General features: G+C 42.0%; 2 protein-coding genes across 4 annotated transcripts in view; both read left to right on the top strand.

Annotated features, from left to right (window-relative positions):
- Window positions 1–16138, top strand: part of UBOX5 (U-box domain containing 5) — a 38122-nt gene that overhangs the window by 4081 nt on the left and 17903 nt on the right. The gene's annotated exons all lie outside the window — the stretch shown is intronic.
- Window positions 7819–10504, top strand: FASTKD5 (FAST kinase domains 5). The gene is given in 23 exon segments (XM_043969933.1): window positions 7819–7837; window positions 7840–7949; window positions 7952–8074; window positions 8077–8130; window positions 8132–8176; window positions 8179–8224; window positions 8227–8421; window positions 8424–8561; window positions 8564–8710; window positions 8713–8940; window positions 8943–9083; window positions 9086–9147; window positions 9149–9241; window positions 9244–9468; window positions 9470–9509; window positions 9512–9570; window positions 9572–9626; window positions 9629–9819; window positions 9821–9847; window positions 9849–9941; window positions 9943–10021; window positions 10024–10116; window positions 10119–10504. Coding segments are annotated over 23 exon segments (2409 nt in total). The 3' UTR covers window positions 10265–10504.

Raw genomic sequence — 16138 nt, 5'->3', positions numbered from 1 at the left:
GTAGAAGTAATGTTAATTAAATTGTGTTAGGGAAGCATTTACCAGACTGTGTGTGTGTGATCCTGATGGTATGCACCACATGAACACATAGGTTTAATGAGAAAACGATGGTGTAAGTGGTGTTTTTCTCCAGATTATGAGCTATTACATTAAATGTATTAACATATTGTATGCATTTATTATTCTTTATTATTGTTAGTGTATTAACATAAATAAATTATGCTTGCCTCCCTTTTGGCATGAAAATAGGTTTGGTTTTCTCTATTTTTGCTTGAAAAACCCCACTTTTATCTCTGTTTTATTCTCTTTCCCTAATTTGTCCTGTCATGGGGAAAATGGGGTGGGGGGTTTGGGGTAGGGGATAGGGGTAAGGGTTTGGGGTCCTTAGGAATTCCTCTTTAAAGAATTACACCCTCTTGCACACAAAAGCAGTTAGGATAAGATAGCTGTTTATTTAGTGGCAGGGGAAGGGAAGGGAATGGGAAACCATGAAAGAAATACTTGGACTTCTCATGGGGAGAAAGGCACAGAGCTTGGCTCTGAGATACCAATCTCCTTGAGCAGGAGACAAGCAGGACTGATGGGGGTGACCATCTGACTGTGGAAAGTTCCCTTAGTGAGGGAGGACCATCCCCCACTGGTAGTGGCTGGGGGAATTGGGTGAGGGGTGGCTGCAGATCTCTCAAGCCATCTCTCTCCTCTGGACACAAAGGCAGCAGACACACCCAAATTTATCTCCCCAGGGTTGAGGGAGACTAGGATGAAGGATGGAGGTCCCGGAGCTAGCTCAGTCCAAACTGGTTCCACTTATCTCTTTAGGTGTGTCCTGTCCTTTGGTTTAGTTTCTCAAGGAGAAGGTTCCTTGATGTACCCCAGAGAACTTCTGGGGTGCTCTGGGCCCCATAATAGTCCCAACAACAACAGTGGGGCTTCGGCTGTCTTTCTTTCTTTCTTTTTTTAGTCAGGCAATTGGGGTTAAGTGACTTGCCCAGGGGTCACACAGCTAGTAAAGTGTTAAGTGTCTGAGGCTGGATTTGAACTCAGGTACTCCTGATCCAGGGCCAGTGCTCTATCCACTTCGCCATCTAGCTGCACCTTAAGCTGTCTTTCAGTCCAAAAATGCTTTGTAGCCAGATTGTTTTGGAAATGCAGCTCTAGAAGTAGTTCCTCCTAGACCCTGGTAACTTGTTGACTAGCCCCTGCCTTAGAGAATGGTCTATATTTATTTTTTTTGTAAATAGTACTTTGTTTTTTAAAATAGTACTTTATTTTTCCAATTATATGTAAAGATAGTTTTCATAGTTCATTTTTAGTAAGATTTTGAGTTCCAAATTTTTCTCCCCCCTTCCCAAGACAGCAAGCAATCCGATATAGGTTATACGTGGGCAGTAATGTTAAACATATTTCACATTAGTTATGTTGTGAAAGAAGAAACAACAAAAGGGAAAAACCATGGGGGAGGGGAAGTGAAAATAGTATGTGGCTTGATCTGCATTCAGATTGTAGTTCTTTCTTTGGATGTGGAGAGCACTTTCCATTAGGAATCTTTTGGAATTGTCTATCACAGTTGATCATCACACAATGTTGCTATTACTGTGTATGTACACATGTTCTCCTGGTTCTGCTCACTTCACTCAGCATCAGTTCATGTAAGTGTTTTCCAGGTTAGAAAGGTCCATTTTATTAAGTCCAGTTGCTCAGATGTTCTGAATGAGAACAAAGAGCAGGTGCCCCCACCTGTGTGGGTGCAGGGTTCCTGACAGCTTTTCCCAAGGGGTTGGGACAGTGAAGTCAGAATGCTGAGTTAATTATGACCTAATTTCTTTAGCAGAGGCACTCTGAGATAGCAGGAGTTGGGGGAGGGGGGGATCAGGAGATCGGGGGTTCAGAAGCTGAAAGTACATCTCTAGCTGTGTGACTGTAGACAAACTACCTCACTGTTGGGGAAAATCATATTCCCATTGTCTGTCTCAATGGGGCTTGTGAAGAAATGTTAAAGTATGGTATAAGTGCGAATTGATATTTTCAGTGTTTCCCAATGTAGACCCCGCAAAAAAGAGGTGAGCTGTGTTAGGCTAAAGAGCAAGATCCTTAGTGGAGTGCTTCAGACTATCCATGGTTCTATTCTGTTCAATAGTTTTATCAGTGACTTGGATAAAGACATAGATAGTGCTAGAATCAAGTTTGCTGATAACACAAGGCTATGAAGAACCAGCGTATTGGATGTCAAAGTGGGATACAAAAAGAAATCAACAGGTTAGAATGATAGGACAAAACTAATAAGGTGAACTTACTGGATGTAAAGCTCTACACTTCGATTTTTTAAAAAGCTAGATAAAAGTTTATGGCAAAAAAAAAGTCCCGGTGGTTTTAATGGATTGTAAGATCAGTATAAGTCAGCAGTGTGGCCCAGCAACCAAAAAACTCTAACATGATCCCAGGCTGCATTAAAAGACACGTAAGGGGGGCAGCTAGGTAGCACAGTGGATAGAGTACCGGGCCTGGATTCAGGAGGACCTGAGTTCAAATGCAGCCTCAGACACTTAACATTTCCTAGCTGTGTGACCCTGGGCAAGTCACTTAACCCCAATTGCCTCACAAAAAACCCCAAAAAACAAACGCATGGGGGGAGAATGAGGGAAGTAAGTGTTAGTCCTACTGTTTTCTCCTTTGGTCATTTCATATCTGGAAAATCGGATTTAATTATAGACACTGCATTAAAAAATAGGCATAATTTAAAAAAATTATAAATATCTTTATTGCCTTTATTTTCTTTTCTTTTTTTTTTTTTTTTTAGTGAGGCAATTGGGGTTAAGTGACTTGTGCCCAGGGTCACCACAGCTAGTAAGTGTTAAGTGTCTGAGGCCGGATTTGAACTCAGGTGCTCCTGACTCCAGGGCTGGTGCTCTATCCGCTGCGCCACCTAGCCACCCTGCCTTTATTTTCAAATATAATTCACTCTCATCTACTAAACCATCTATCCTTATAACAAAGAATAAAAAAGAGTAAAAAGAACAATTTAGCAAAACTAATCAACAAATCAACCTAATCTGAAATAAATAGTCCATAGTCATAGTCCCTCACATTTTCGAAGGGAGGGAAGTACATCTTCTCATCTCTTCCTTGGGGCCCCTAGTTGCATCATTTTAGTTAAACAGCATTCAGTTTTTATTTTTGTTTTTTTTTTTCCCTGTTGATTGTCATGATTGCACATGTTATTTTCCTAATTTTCCTTGCCCTACTCTGCATCATTTTATATTGTCCTTCCTGTGCTTCTGAATCCTTACTATTCATTGTTTCTGATATCACAGTAATACTCCATCATATTCATACACCATTCTGGACACAGCATTTAAAAATTCATATTTATTGATGCTTACTAAAATATCACTGTCACTTCACACTGATCCAACTCTCCCTCAAAAAAAAAATTTCTTCTTTGTAACATAGAAATATAAAGAAATCACCCCAACCACTGACTATGTGTGATCACATTTGCTTCATGCCACATGTATATTTTACCACTCTCTCTGCCGAGAGTTGATAAACTTACCATCAGTTCTTCTGAAGTCAAGATTGGTACTGACATCAGATCAGAGTTTCTGATGTCTCTTTGTGTTGTTTTCTTTGCATCATTGAGGCCATTGGGTAGATCATTTTCTTGGTTTTAGTCTTGTTGTAGACTCTTTGGACTCTACATCAGTTCAAACAAGCTTTCCCGAATTTCTTTTCATTCTTCATATTTATTGGACATTGAGCATGTCTTTTTGGGGGGGGGTGAGGCAGTGGGGTTAAGTGACTTGCCCAGGGTCACACAGCCAGTAAGTGTTAAGTGTCTGAGGCTGGATTTGAACTCAGATCCTCCGGAATCCAGGGCCGGTGGTCTATCCACTACGCCACCTAGCTGCCCCCCCCCTTTTTTGGGTGGGGGTAGGGCAATTGGTGTTAAGTGACTTGCCTAGGGTCACACAGCTAGTAAGTGTAAAGTGTCTGAGGTCGGATTTGAACTCAAGTCTTCCTGTCTTTTTTAAGTAATACACATTTTTATTAAAGTTTTATTCGAGGTTTTGAGTTCCAAATTTTATCCCTCCTTGCCTTCTTCCCCTATTCCCTCCCTGCTTGTTTAGCCATTCCCCAATGGATGGGCCTAAAACCAAAAAGGGGGGGGGGCGGCTAGGTGGCTAGGTGGCGCAGTGGATAAAGCACTGGCCCTGGATTCAGGAGTACCTGGGCTCAAATTCGGCCTCAGACATTTGACACTTACTAGCTGTGTGACTCTGGGCAAGTCACTTAACCCCCATTGCCCCACAAAAAATAAAAAAAAACAAAAAAATACCCCAAAAACCAATGGATGGGACCTTTCTTTGATTTCAATTCTTAGCCACCACCAAAAGAGCTGCTAGCAATATTTTGAACAAATAGGTTCTTTTTCTTTTTGGGGGGATGTCTTTGGGGATATAAACCTAGCAGTGGTATTGCTGTATCAAAAGGTTTGCACAGTTTGATAGCCCTTTGGGCATAATTCCTTGGAGCATGTCTTTTTTTTTTTTTTTTTGCAGGGCAATGAGGGTTAAGTGACTTGCCCAGGGTCACGCAGCTAGTGCATTTCAAGTGTCTGAGGGCAGATTTGAACTCAGGTCCTCCTGAATCTAGAGCCAGTGCTTATTCACTGTGCCACCTAGCTGCCCCTGCATTGGAGCATGTCTTAAGGAAGACAGTCAGAAGAGGGAGGGGATTGAAGGCTGTTTCTTACTAGCATAGTTTAAAGGAATGCACAAGAGAAGTCTTGGGTTGAGGAGGATGGTAGACTCTAATTATTTGAGGGCTGTCTTTTGAAAAGGGATTGCATTTGTTCTGCTTGGCCCCAGACAAAATTGTAGAGAGGCTAAATGTAGGTGTGTGCACTAGAAAACTTCCTGAAAAGTTCTAGTGGTAGAGAAGGCTTCCTCATTGGATGGAAGACTACTTGGATTGGACTAGATATCTTCTGATTTGTAGTTCAGCATTAAACAAAATGTAGAGGACTAGTTAAAATCTCAAATTTTTCTTTTCCGATTAGAAAAGATCAAGCAGGATCGCTGAATCCTTTATTTCATGACATTTTATCATTGAAGATAGGTCCTTTTGAATCAGACTGTTCATACCTACAGATGTACCTCATGTATTCCACCATTCATTTGTAACCAGACTGGTAGAAAAATTCGGAGTACGTGTTACCTCATTTTGAATTGAATAATCTATTAAGCACCAGATTTTCCATGACTAGAACTTCAGGTTTCAAATGTTCTGTTTATTAGTCTGGCTTCTTGTGCCTGTATAGACGTAGACATAGATATATTTCTCTATCATTACTTTTTTTCCCCTGAATTTTTTCTTTTTTTAACTGAAATGATTCAATCTATAGTAGACTGTATGTCAAGATAATGGAATGTGAAAGGATGAGATTTAGCAGATACTCAGGAGCCCACTTGGAGATTAATTTAAACTGATTGAATTGGATAAGGCGGCTGACTGCTGACTGGATTACTGGCTGATTTATAGGTAACGAGATTCTAAGCACATCAGGCTGGTACTTAAGGGTACTTAAGAAAGCCTGGTTCTCAGAAGCTAACCCACTTTGAACTTTGACCACTTTCGGGCCCAGTCAACCAGTCAACTTGAAAGAACCTCCCATTTCTGGGGAGAGAACAGGAAGGAGGAAGTGGAGGCTGCGCAGGGGAGCTCAGTCTCTTTGGCTGTGAGACATCGCTGTGGTAGAGACAAGACTTCAGAAGGAGGAGATTAGGAAAGCTAGGATTGCCAGGTTATAGGAATTCTGTTCTCCAATCTTTCTCTTTCTTTTACTATCTTTTCAATAAACCCTTAAAAACCTAAACTTGTTTATCAGTGATTTTAGTCAGTTTCCCCCCAAAACTGGGGGGACAGATTAGAACCTACATTTAGAAATTTAAATTACACAACTTGAGAATTTTCTTCCCTTCAACTTTTCAGAAACAGTAAGGCAGAAGTAACTTTGGTTGATTTGTCTGATGTGTAGCCTGCCTTTTAGCAGAAAAAATAAGGATTGGGGCGAGCGCCAAACCTTCCAAGTCTTCGTAATCCTGCTCTCAGATATGTTATCCTGTCTTTACCAAAACTGGCTATGCTTTCCCTGAAGCCATTCAGCTTCCAGAATTTCACTGTAATAAATCTGGTGAGCAGTAAATAAGTTCATGTGTGGATAATTGCTGGCCTTTTCTTACTTGGTCCTTCTCCTCATCTCTAGTGTTCCTTATATTAATCAGGATGATTGTAAGGCACTGTAAAGTCCAAGTGCTATCTGCATTAACAAAGATTCAGTTTGTTCAATATTCGTTTAATATGAGGTGTGTAAAGCTTGGTCATTAGAATATATGGTAACTCAGATGATTTGAATAACTAGAACATGCCATTCCTCAAGCCCTGCCAGACAACAAGGAGCTTACTTTGTTTTTTTGTGATTGAGACCCACCTGGATGCAATGCCTGTATCCATACCCACAGGTTCTGCATTGACTAGCATTACCAGAAACGAGAGCATGGCACAACTACGTCATGGGAAAGAACTCTACTGATACGACAGCAGGATTGGCTGTCATAATCTGAATTCCTCCTAATATTGCTTCATACTGACACCATTTGTCTTCTGATTAGGGGGTCCTGGGCCCATGATTTTTAAAAGAGGAAGCCAGACCTTTGTGGTTATTGATATTCATGTGGCTCTCATGTATGGACTGTCATCAGAGGAAGGAGGGAGGAGAAGAAGCTTTAAGGAAAAGCTAGAGTGCAGCATGGTTTGGCTGTGAATGTGAATTATGCTACGGGGAAAGCGGGTCATTGATCAGCATGGTTCCTGTAAAAGAGCATAATCCATCGGCCTGCTTCCATGGGGACTTGAACAGCCTTGCTCTTTGAAAGAAAGGAACTGATGTGCTTCTTGCGATGGGGAACAGCTTTTGGGGGGAGCTGAACCTCCTGCTCCATTACTTAGTGGATTTGGAGCCCTGGGTGTCAGTCACCTCTCCTCACTGGATGCTCAGAAGCTGTCTCAGCTCATCTGGATTGGGGAAGAACATCCTGGAGCATTGGAATGTGTTTCCCTTAAAGGAAAGAACTTCCTTGACTTAGTTAGAATAGAGATATCTTTGGTCAATCAGTAAGCCTCTATTGAGCACTAACTATGTCAAGGCACTATGTGAGCCATTGGTGGAGTAGCCGAGTGCTGTGCTGGATTTCTACTTTCTAGTTTGTGTTGTGCTTGAGGCAACCTTTCTTGTCTCCCCATAGCTTTTTTTTTTTTTTTTTTTGGCAGTGCCCCTAACGATTGGAATTGGCAGCTGTTTTGTGCCCACTCTTCTGATAGAAAGTTTGGCTTCATGCCTGTTCTCTGACTTGAAGCTAGAAGCCTTGTTTTGGTCAGGCATCCTTTCTTCCTGTGAGGAGAGTCTAGAGGAACATTCTCTCTCCTTCCATCTCCTTTCCACATTTTCTGGATTTCTCTGTGTAAACTCATCATTTTACTTTGGGATCTAACGTGATTTGTACAGAGTATTTTTATATTGTCCTTTATAGAAGCTGATGCAGAAATTAAATAAAACCCAACATTATTGCTATTTAATTGGGTGATTTTTGTGTGTGTGCACGCCAAACTTCCTGTAATGGGTAACATTATGGGTTGGTCTATATGGTTTGGGTTTGGGTTTTTTTTTAAAGTCCATCACAATGAGTGGAAGCCACTCATTCTTCATTACCCCTTTTTTCAGTACCTGGCACCAATTCTGACCCAGTCACTTGTGATGCCATGGCCACTGTGATAATTTGCGGAGATTTCCAAGCAGGATCTGCAGGACATCTACATTCTCAACCACAGCCAAGAACCAAACCAAGAAAACACAGCCCCCTCAAACCCCACAAGATTGTGTTCAGACCCCCTGAAGAGATCAAACATTAAACCCAAACCTGCTGCCACTCTCAAGCTCTTGAATCCTCCAGATTACCGAGTATTGTACAAGCCCCTTGCCTATAAAAGTACTAAAAGAGTGGCCTGTGGAACAGAGGTAGCAGCACAACACATGGCGACCAAAGTCCTCCAGAAAAGGATAGCTCAGATGTTATCTGAAAAGCAAATCCAGAACACTTATTGTGGTCCACTCTTCTCGGGTTAATGCCAAGGACCAGAAGTGCTTTTTTGGTTTTGGAGACCAATGAGGCTCTGCTCCTCGGCCTAGTGTGGTAGGCTTGGCAAACTAAAGGTAACAAAAAGATGATGTTCAAGAAGTTGATATAGAAACTTTCGACACCTTTGAAGACCCCAGATTTTTCCTCAAGCTACGGCCTGAGTACCAGCATCACACTTACAGCATATCTGAGGCTTGCCAGGCCCTGCCCATTGAGGAGGGTGATCTGATTTGCACAAAGTGACAGTATTGCAAAATAATCTTCGCCCCAAACCATCGCTGTACTACTTTGGCAAATTGAGCTCTTTGCCCTGGAGCAGCGCTCTCTGTACTCTTGAACAATATACATTTACCATACTGTGCAGATTAAGCTAGACAACCTACGACTCTTTGATGCCTCGGACCTAATAGGTATCTTGAAAGGCGTTTGTTCGATGGAGATCCCTTGCTCCCACCAATGCTAGTCTCTGTATGAGGGAGAATTTTGCCGTCGGGTGTGGGATATGAGCCTGGATGAGCTTTATTGGTGGGTGACCTGTGGCGGTGCTTAGGTCACAGTGTACCATCCTTTTTAAAGATATTTTTTAGTTATCTTAACTTGCATTGGAAAGATCTCTCCTTGTCCACGCTGGTGCAACTTAATTTATATTATTGGTGAAAGGTCGTCAAGTGCCTCAGGAACTTAATGCAGAAACTAGAGTCCTTGGTTCTCAAGTATTTGGATTTATTCAATTTAGAAGAGTTTGGCACATCTGTTTAGGCTTCTTCAAAACAAACAGCAGCCTTTCTGAGCACGTCATGCGCAAAATTGGTGACAAAGTTTTGTGTTCAGATGCAGCTTTGAGCAACTATGCCCTGGTGAACATACTGAAAATGTTTCGCTTTACTCATGTGATCACGTGGATTTCATGAAGCAGTTTGGACAGATTGCTCTCAGCGCATCCCTTCCCATGGGGGGTCCAGGGTGTCATGCACCTAACTCTTGCCTGCTCATCCTTACGCTTTCTGGATGAAAGGGTCATGAATGCTTGGGCTGATTCATTCATTGCCTTCCAGGGCAACCATATTGTCGTAGCAAAGATGTGGCAAAAATTTTGTGGTCTTTGGGAACTTTGAATTATGAGCCACCTAATGCTGAAAACTTTTATTCCAGCCTGATAGGTGAGATTCACAGAAAGATGCCTGAGTTTAGCAACTTCCCTGACCACTTGTTCACTAGTTTGCTAGGCTTGGCATTTACTGAACGCTTTCCACTGGATCTTTTTAATTTTGCCTTTGAGTCCAGAATTTCTCAGGCTAGCTATGGAGAGAAGTAAGTTGAGCTCACCAAAGAACTGTATACTCTTGATGGCACTATTGGGATTGAGTGCCCAGATTTACAAAGGCAATCGTCTTAATGCTGAGCTGCAGCAAGAGGGGGCAGCAATGCTATGGATTTAGCAAACAAACATATGACCTCCAAGCCTGAATTCCTAGAAGCTCTCTTCTTACTTCAGACTATTTTAGGGGGACCTCAGTATATCAAACATCATATGATTTTGCCTCATACACGATCATCTGATTTAGAAGTTCAGCTTGATATCAATAATAAACCACTCCCTTTTAACCAGGAAGCCATAACAAGCAGATGTGACTAACTGTCACCTGAACCATAGCAGGAGGTCAGTCTTCAGATGATTTGATAACTCGGCTTCTAAAGGGAAAATCAAGCACGTGTCTTCATGCTGAGGCAGAGGCCAGAGTGAGAACCCAGGAGAGGCAGGGAAAAGCCACTGCCGCTGGGTAACAGCTTGCCGGGATTGGGGGCCCCAGAAGTGAGCAGTTTGTGTTCCTAACAGGGCCACAGGCAGGAGTGTCCAAATTGGCCATTCAGGTGACACAATAGGAATTCAGTTTTTGCTATGGTTCCAGGCACCTGCTTGGCTGCACAACATGAAGAGGAGACAGCTGAGAAAGGCTTGGGTACACTGTGTGGAGCTGGCCTTCTGGGAGTGGTTTCCTTTATCCAAACAGGACACGTTCCGAGAAGCTCTCCTATCTCATGAGAAAGTGTTCAACACTGGCTTCTGAAGCATCAGAGATCTGCCGACATCATTTCACGTTGCAGTTAGTAGGTGGCACACTCCTCCTTACACTTTGAGATAATTGTGCCAGCCCAAAGTGAAGTGAGGCAAACCACATTTCCATCATTGCTAGATCAAAGAGGAAATAATGGACTTCTATCCATGTGACCTTTCCTCTGACAAGGTTGAAAAAATGCAGTAAACCAGAATTAGTATTGATTTTTTTGATGATTGGAGTGATGTTTGCTTGATGGTATTACCATTACATCAATAAATAACTTAAAGTTACCCATCTGGCTCCTATTTACTTCTTTGATGTGTTGGTGTGCTTTCTTATTTACATGCCCGGGATTTGTTTCTGAGTTTTCAGCATGAAAACTTGATGAAAAAAAAATCTCTACTTTTCAAACCCAATTTATTTGGCTTGCAAGATATTTCTTTTTTTTTTTTTTTGGGGAGGCAGTTGGGGTTAAGTGACTTGCCCAGGGTCACCAGCTAGTAAGTTGTCAAGTGTTTGAGGTCAGATTTGAAACTCAGGACCTCCTGAATCCAAATCCAGTACTTTAACCACTGCGCCAACCTAGTTGCCCCGCAGATATTCATTTTAAAATTGTAAGCATTGATCCTCATTTTTCATTTTAAAGTGTAAACATGATCCTAATTTTCTAAGATTTCTCATGTATTTGTACTTCTTTGAAATGTTTTTAAATGTGTAAATAAAATACACCAGGATTAGAGGGAAGTTCAAATTTTTTTCCCTTTCAAATTCACAAATCCCTTGAAAAATCACAAATCCCAAGTTAACAACCCCAGCTCTGATGAGCAACACATTCTGGCCTCAGCACCCTCTAGGGGCAACATGATGATACTACAGCTACTTTTTTGCCAAATATGTGGCTCGGGTATTTTCTAGAATCATGGGATTAGCTTGTTAACAACAATAATGATTAACATTAGCACTCTGAGTTTGCAGAGCACTTTTACATACCTATCTCATTTGATTCCCTCATAATGATGCTTTTTAAAAATAAAAGTATTTATTATTTTCTAGTTCCATGTAGAGATAGCTTTCAGCATTTGTTACATAAGGATTTCCAGTTTCAAATGTTTTCTCCCTCCCCCTGCAGGCATTCTGATATAGGTTATATTTTTATATATATCCTCACAATGATTCTGTGAGGTAAGTACCACAGATACTGTTATTTCTCATATAGGCGAGGCCCCAGGCCACAGTAGGAAGTATGAGAGGTGGAGTTTGATATGAAGTCTTCCTAACTCCCAGACCAGCACTTTATCAGCTATACCATACTGCCTATAATACCCATTAAGAATTTGCTATATTGGGGAGCAGCTAGGTGGCGCAGTGAATAAAGCACCAGCCCTGGATTCAGGAGGACCTGAGTTCAAATATGGCCTTAGACACTTGACACTTACTAGCTGTGTGACCCTGGGCAAGTCACTTAACCCTCATTCTCTCCCCCCCACCCCCAATTTTTTTTGGCTATACATAACTCCCTTCACTAGGCAGACATTAGGGAAGACAGATGACTCCATGTAACTACCCTTTAGGCTTTTATAGTCTAGATGGTTGAGAAGGCATTTGTGTAAATAAATATAATACTGCATATAAAATAAATATATTAAGTACCTAAGAGGTCTAGCCAAAATGTTTTTTGCTTTTTTGTTTTTAAAAATTTTTTTTAATTTTAATTTTTGTGGGGCAGTGAGGGTTAAGTGACTTGCCCGGGGTCACACAGCTAGTAAGTGTCCCAAGATGTTTTTATTTAGGCAGCCAGTAAATATTAAATACCTACCATATGCCAGACATTGTGCTCAACTCTGGGGATACAAAAAATTAAAAGCCAATTCCTGCTCTCAAGGAACTCACCAGAAGACAACATGTAAAAGAACTACGTACAAGCAAGCTGTTTACAGGATTAAGTGGAAAATAATAGATTATTTCCATTTAACGGTGCATTTGAGAGGCATCCCACCATACCAAGTATGGTGAAAAGAACTGTGGACTTGCAATTATGAAGAGCTGTGATTTCAATCTTGGCTCTGGCTGCTTTTGTTGGGCATTGGGCAAATCATTTAACGTCTGCATCTCATTTTCCTCATCTGCAAAATGGGAATACTTGTTCCTACTACCTGTCTTAGTTTGTGTGAATCTGTTTACAGTGTGTTAAGGGATTTGTAAACTTTAAAACATTGTATAATTGTAAGCCTCTATTAATTATTTGCCACAAAGAGAATACTGTGAGGGGGCATCTAGGTGGCACAGTGGATAAAGCACTGACCCTGGATTCAGGAGTACCTGAGTTCAAATCCGGCCTCAGATACTTGACACTTACTAGCTGTGTGACCCTGGGCAAGTCATTTACCCCCCATTGCCCTGCAAAAAAAAAAAAGGGAGAATACTCAGGCACCCAAGGGAGATACAAGTTTAGGACAGTGCCCCACCAAACATAACATCAATGGAATCTCTCCTGTAACATATCCAGCAGCGTTCATTTAGTCTGCTAAAAGGACTTCCAATTAGGGGAAACCCTTCTACCACTTGAGGCAACCCCATTCTGCTTTAGATCAGCTCTAATTGTAAGGAAGTTCATCCTGACATCAGGCCTGAGTCTGTTCTCTTTGGAGTCTAGAGTTTCATGAGAAGGTGTGATCCCTTAGTAGGTATCTGGTCTGTGAGGATGACTGGGAAGTTCCCCTAACCTGCCTTGTTTTTTTGTTCCTGCACTTATTTTCTTTTTTCTTTTCTTTCTTTTTTTTGTGGGGCAATGGGGTAAGTGACTTGCCCCACAGCTAGTAAGTGTCAGGTGTTTGAGGCTGGATTTGGACTTCAGGTCCTGAATCCAGGGCCAGTGTTTTATCCCACTGCACTGCCTAGCTTGCCCCACTGCACTTATTTACAGGACCGTAGTAAGATAAACTACATATACTCTGTGGGTCTGAAGCTATTATTTCTTGTCCAGGTGAGTGCTAATGTCATGCATGGTCACCCAGCAGTGCTTGCATATGCTGATCCCAGTTGAGATGAGCCTGGTGTTGGGTGATCCTTCACCTTGCCTAGGCTCTGCTTTTAGACAACCTTTCGTCATGTCTGCATGTTGGTGGGATACATTCAATCCAGGCTCATGTAATGAAGTTCAGAGTACAGGGGAGGGAAGATCCCTTTTCCATGACCCCTGGTGTTAAGAAGCCAGGCTGTTACCCCTGAGATTCTCCTTTTGAAGAAAATAGGCAGTCACTTCACTAGCTGGGCTTAAATGGAGAGCTAGGGGTAGTTAATTAGACATGTAGCTGTAGCTTCATTGAGTAAAACCCAGTCCCCTCCTTCCACTGCCAAGTCCTTTCTGGTGGGAAAAAAATCTGTATAATTTAAAATTCTAAATGTGGGTCCTAATCTGTTCCCCCAGTTTTGGGGAAAACTGACTAAAACCACTGATAAAACGAGTTTAGATTTTTAAGGGTTTACTGAAAGATAGAAAGAGAAAGATGGAGAACAGAATTCCATCAGCCTGGCAATCCTATCTTTCCTCAATTTTCCTGTGAAGTCCTCTGGAGTCTCAGTCTCAGTCTCTCTCTCTCTCTCTCTCTCTCTCTCTCCCTCTCCCTCCCCACCCCCCTCCTTCTCTCCCACCACGGTGAAGTCAGGAACCAAAAAAGAGACAGAGCTCTCCGCAGGCCCTCCTTCCTCCTTCCTGTCCCCTCCCAGAAAATGGGAGGCTCCTCAAGGAAAAGCTGCATAGCCTTGCCCTCAGAGGCATTCTCCTCATGGTGGAGCTTTCCCATAGTAAGTCTCCAGTAGGTGGCGTCATTACAATCATTACAAAACAAAATTTTGATTTGGGCCTGAATTATGTAAGTGGTTTGTCTTCATGTCAGAAATTACCAGATAGTTGTCAGATTATCCCCTTCTTGGTTGTGTGTGTCTGTGTATATGCACACCAAGGTTTATCTGTGCTAATATACCTGATGTTTAGCTCTTGTTTTTCAAGTATTGGTGGGAATGATGTGCAGGAGGGACTACAGACAAAGTAAAACAAAACTGGATTTCCAAATGAAATCAGAACCTTCTCTACCTAACAACTTGTGGTTTCCCTTTGAGATCAGGTTTCTATTTGCCAGAAAAGTTTCCCTAGAGTCCTTTCATTGCCAGAGATCACTATCATAGGCTCATAGATATGTAAGGCCCTAGAAGGAACCTCCGAAGTCATCTAATCTCATCCTCTCATTTTACAAGTAGGGAGACTGAGGCCAACTGGCAGAATGCTGATCTGAACTCATGATATTCTATCTTTTGCTGGGCATCCAGTGCCTGCTTAGCATTTGGTTGAAAACAGGAGCTGTTAGTGTTGCCTTAGCTGGGTTCCGCAAAGCTTTTCCTTCTGTGAAAATTTCTTCCCCGGGAGCTCCCATTGAATCTCATAGATGGCATCCTGGGCATAGAAGACTTGTGTGATGTGGAGAATAACAGGACCATTCATGACTCCAATCTGGTAATGTTTAAAGACCCAGGCATAGGCCTGTGAAAATGTCAGGCTTAAAGAGTTTTCCCATAGGAAAGGTGAGGAGTCTCAGAGCCTTTTAGTCACCAGACAACTTCTGTTAGAGACATCAAGATGGTGATATTGCCTTATGTCTTTGTTCTTGGAGTTGTTTCTCTAGGAAAGAAGTTTAGAAATAAAAACATTTTCCTCCCCCAAGAACAAAACCATCGAGTTTAGGGGCACAAAATGGATACTGGATTAGGTATTTTGTTTTGTTAGGTTTTTAAAATACTTTTATTTTAATTTTGATAGAGCTCCCTAGGGGATAGGTGTGAGTTTTGTTTTCCTTATGTTCAGGTACAGATTGGACTAGATAGGCTCCTGAGGTCCCTTCTAACCCTGAGAACCCATGTTACTGAGGAAGTGAGATTGTAGAGTAGCTTAGGGGGGCCTTGAATGCAATAAGTTTATGCCTTATTCTTATTGGCAGTGGGAAACCATGGGAAACTTTAGAGCAATGTAGTGATGTGATCAGAGCTGTGCTTTAAAGATGAATTTGGGGGCAGCTAGGTGGCACAATGGATAGAGCACCAGCCCTGGAGTCAGGAGTACCTGAGTTCAAATCTGGCCTCAGACACTTATCAATTACTAGCTGTGTGATCCTGGGCAAGTCACTTAACCCCAATTGCCTCACCGCCCCTCCCAAAGATGAATTTGTTAACGGGAATGGATTGAGGACGATATGACTAGGAACACAGAAATTGACTGAGGGGCTTGTGCAGTAGTCTAGTTTATACAACCTGAACTAGTATGGTGGCAGTGGGATGGGGATGAGGTATAGTTGGTGGGAACATAGATGACTGAGAAGAAATCAAGGAGAGGGATGTGTTTTATCAGCAAGGATGAATTGGATTTTAATTATGGTGAACTTGAGGTTCCAGCAGAACATAGTGAGGAAGATTTTATTGAGTTCTACAAATATTGTTAGATACGTGCTATAGAGAGAGAACACTGCTCCAAGCTGGGGGGGATACTGATGAGGCATTGTTTATTCCCTGGTGAAATTTATAATCTTGTAGGGGAAATGTGACCCACAGGCAGATAACTGGTTTATGAAATAAAGTGCAGAGCATAAGAGGCACAGAAAAATGTTAGGTGGGGAAGGAGAGTGGGGCACAGGTAGCACACAGAAGGTGGCATTTGAGCCTCTGTCCAGGATGAGGCAGGTGACGATGCTTTTGCTGTACTCTGCCCTGCCCATACCACAGTTGGCCACCACTGAAAGATGAGTACAATGAGAGGAGCATGGCCACGATGGTGAAGAGATTTTTTTAAATCATGGCAAGCAGGAATTAATGGAAGGAATTGCCTTGGAAATGGAT

Source organism: Dromiciops gliroides, chromosome 6, assembly GCF_019393635.1.
Source record: "Dromiciops gliroides isolate mDroGli1 chromosome 6, mDroGli1.pri, whole genome shotgun sequence".
Lineage (NCBI taxonomy): Eukaryota > Metazoa > Chordata > Mammalia > Microbiotheria > Microbiotheriidae > Dromiciops > Dromiciops gliroides.
This window is presented reverse-complemented; position numbering and strand designations above follow the sequence as displayed.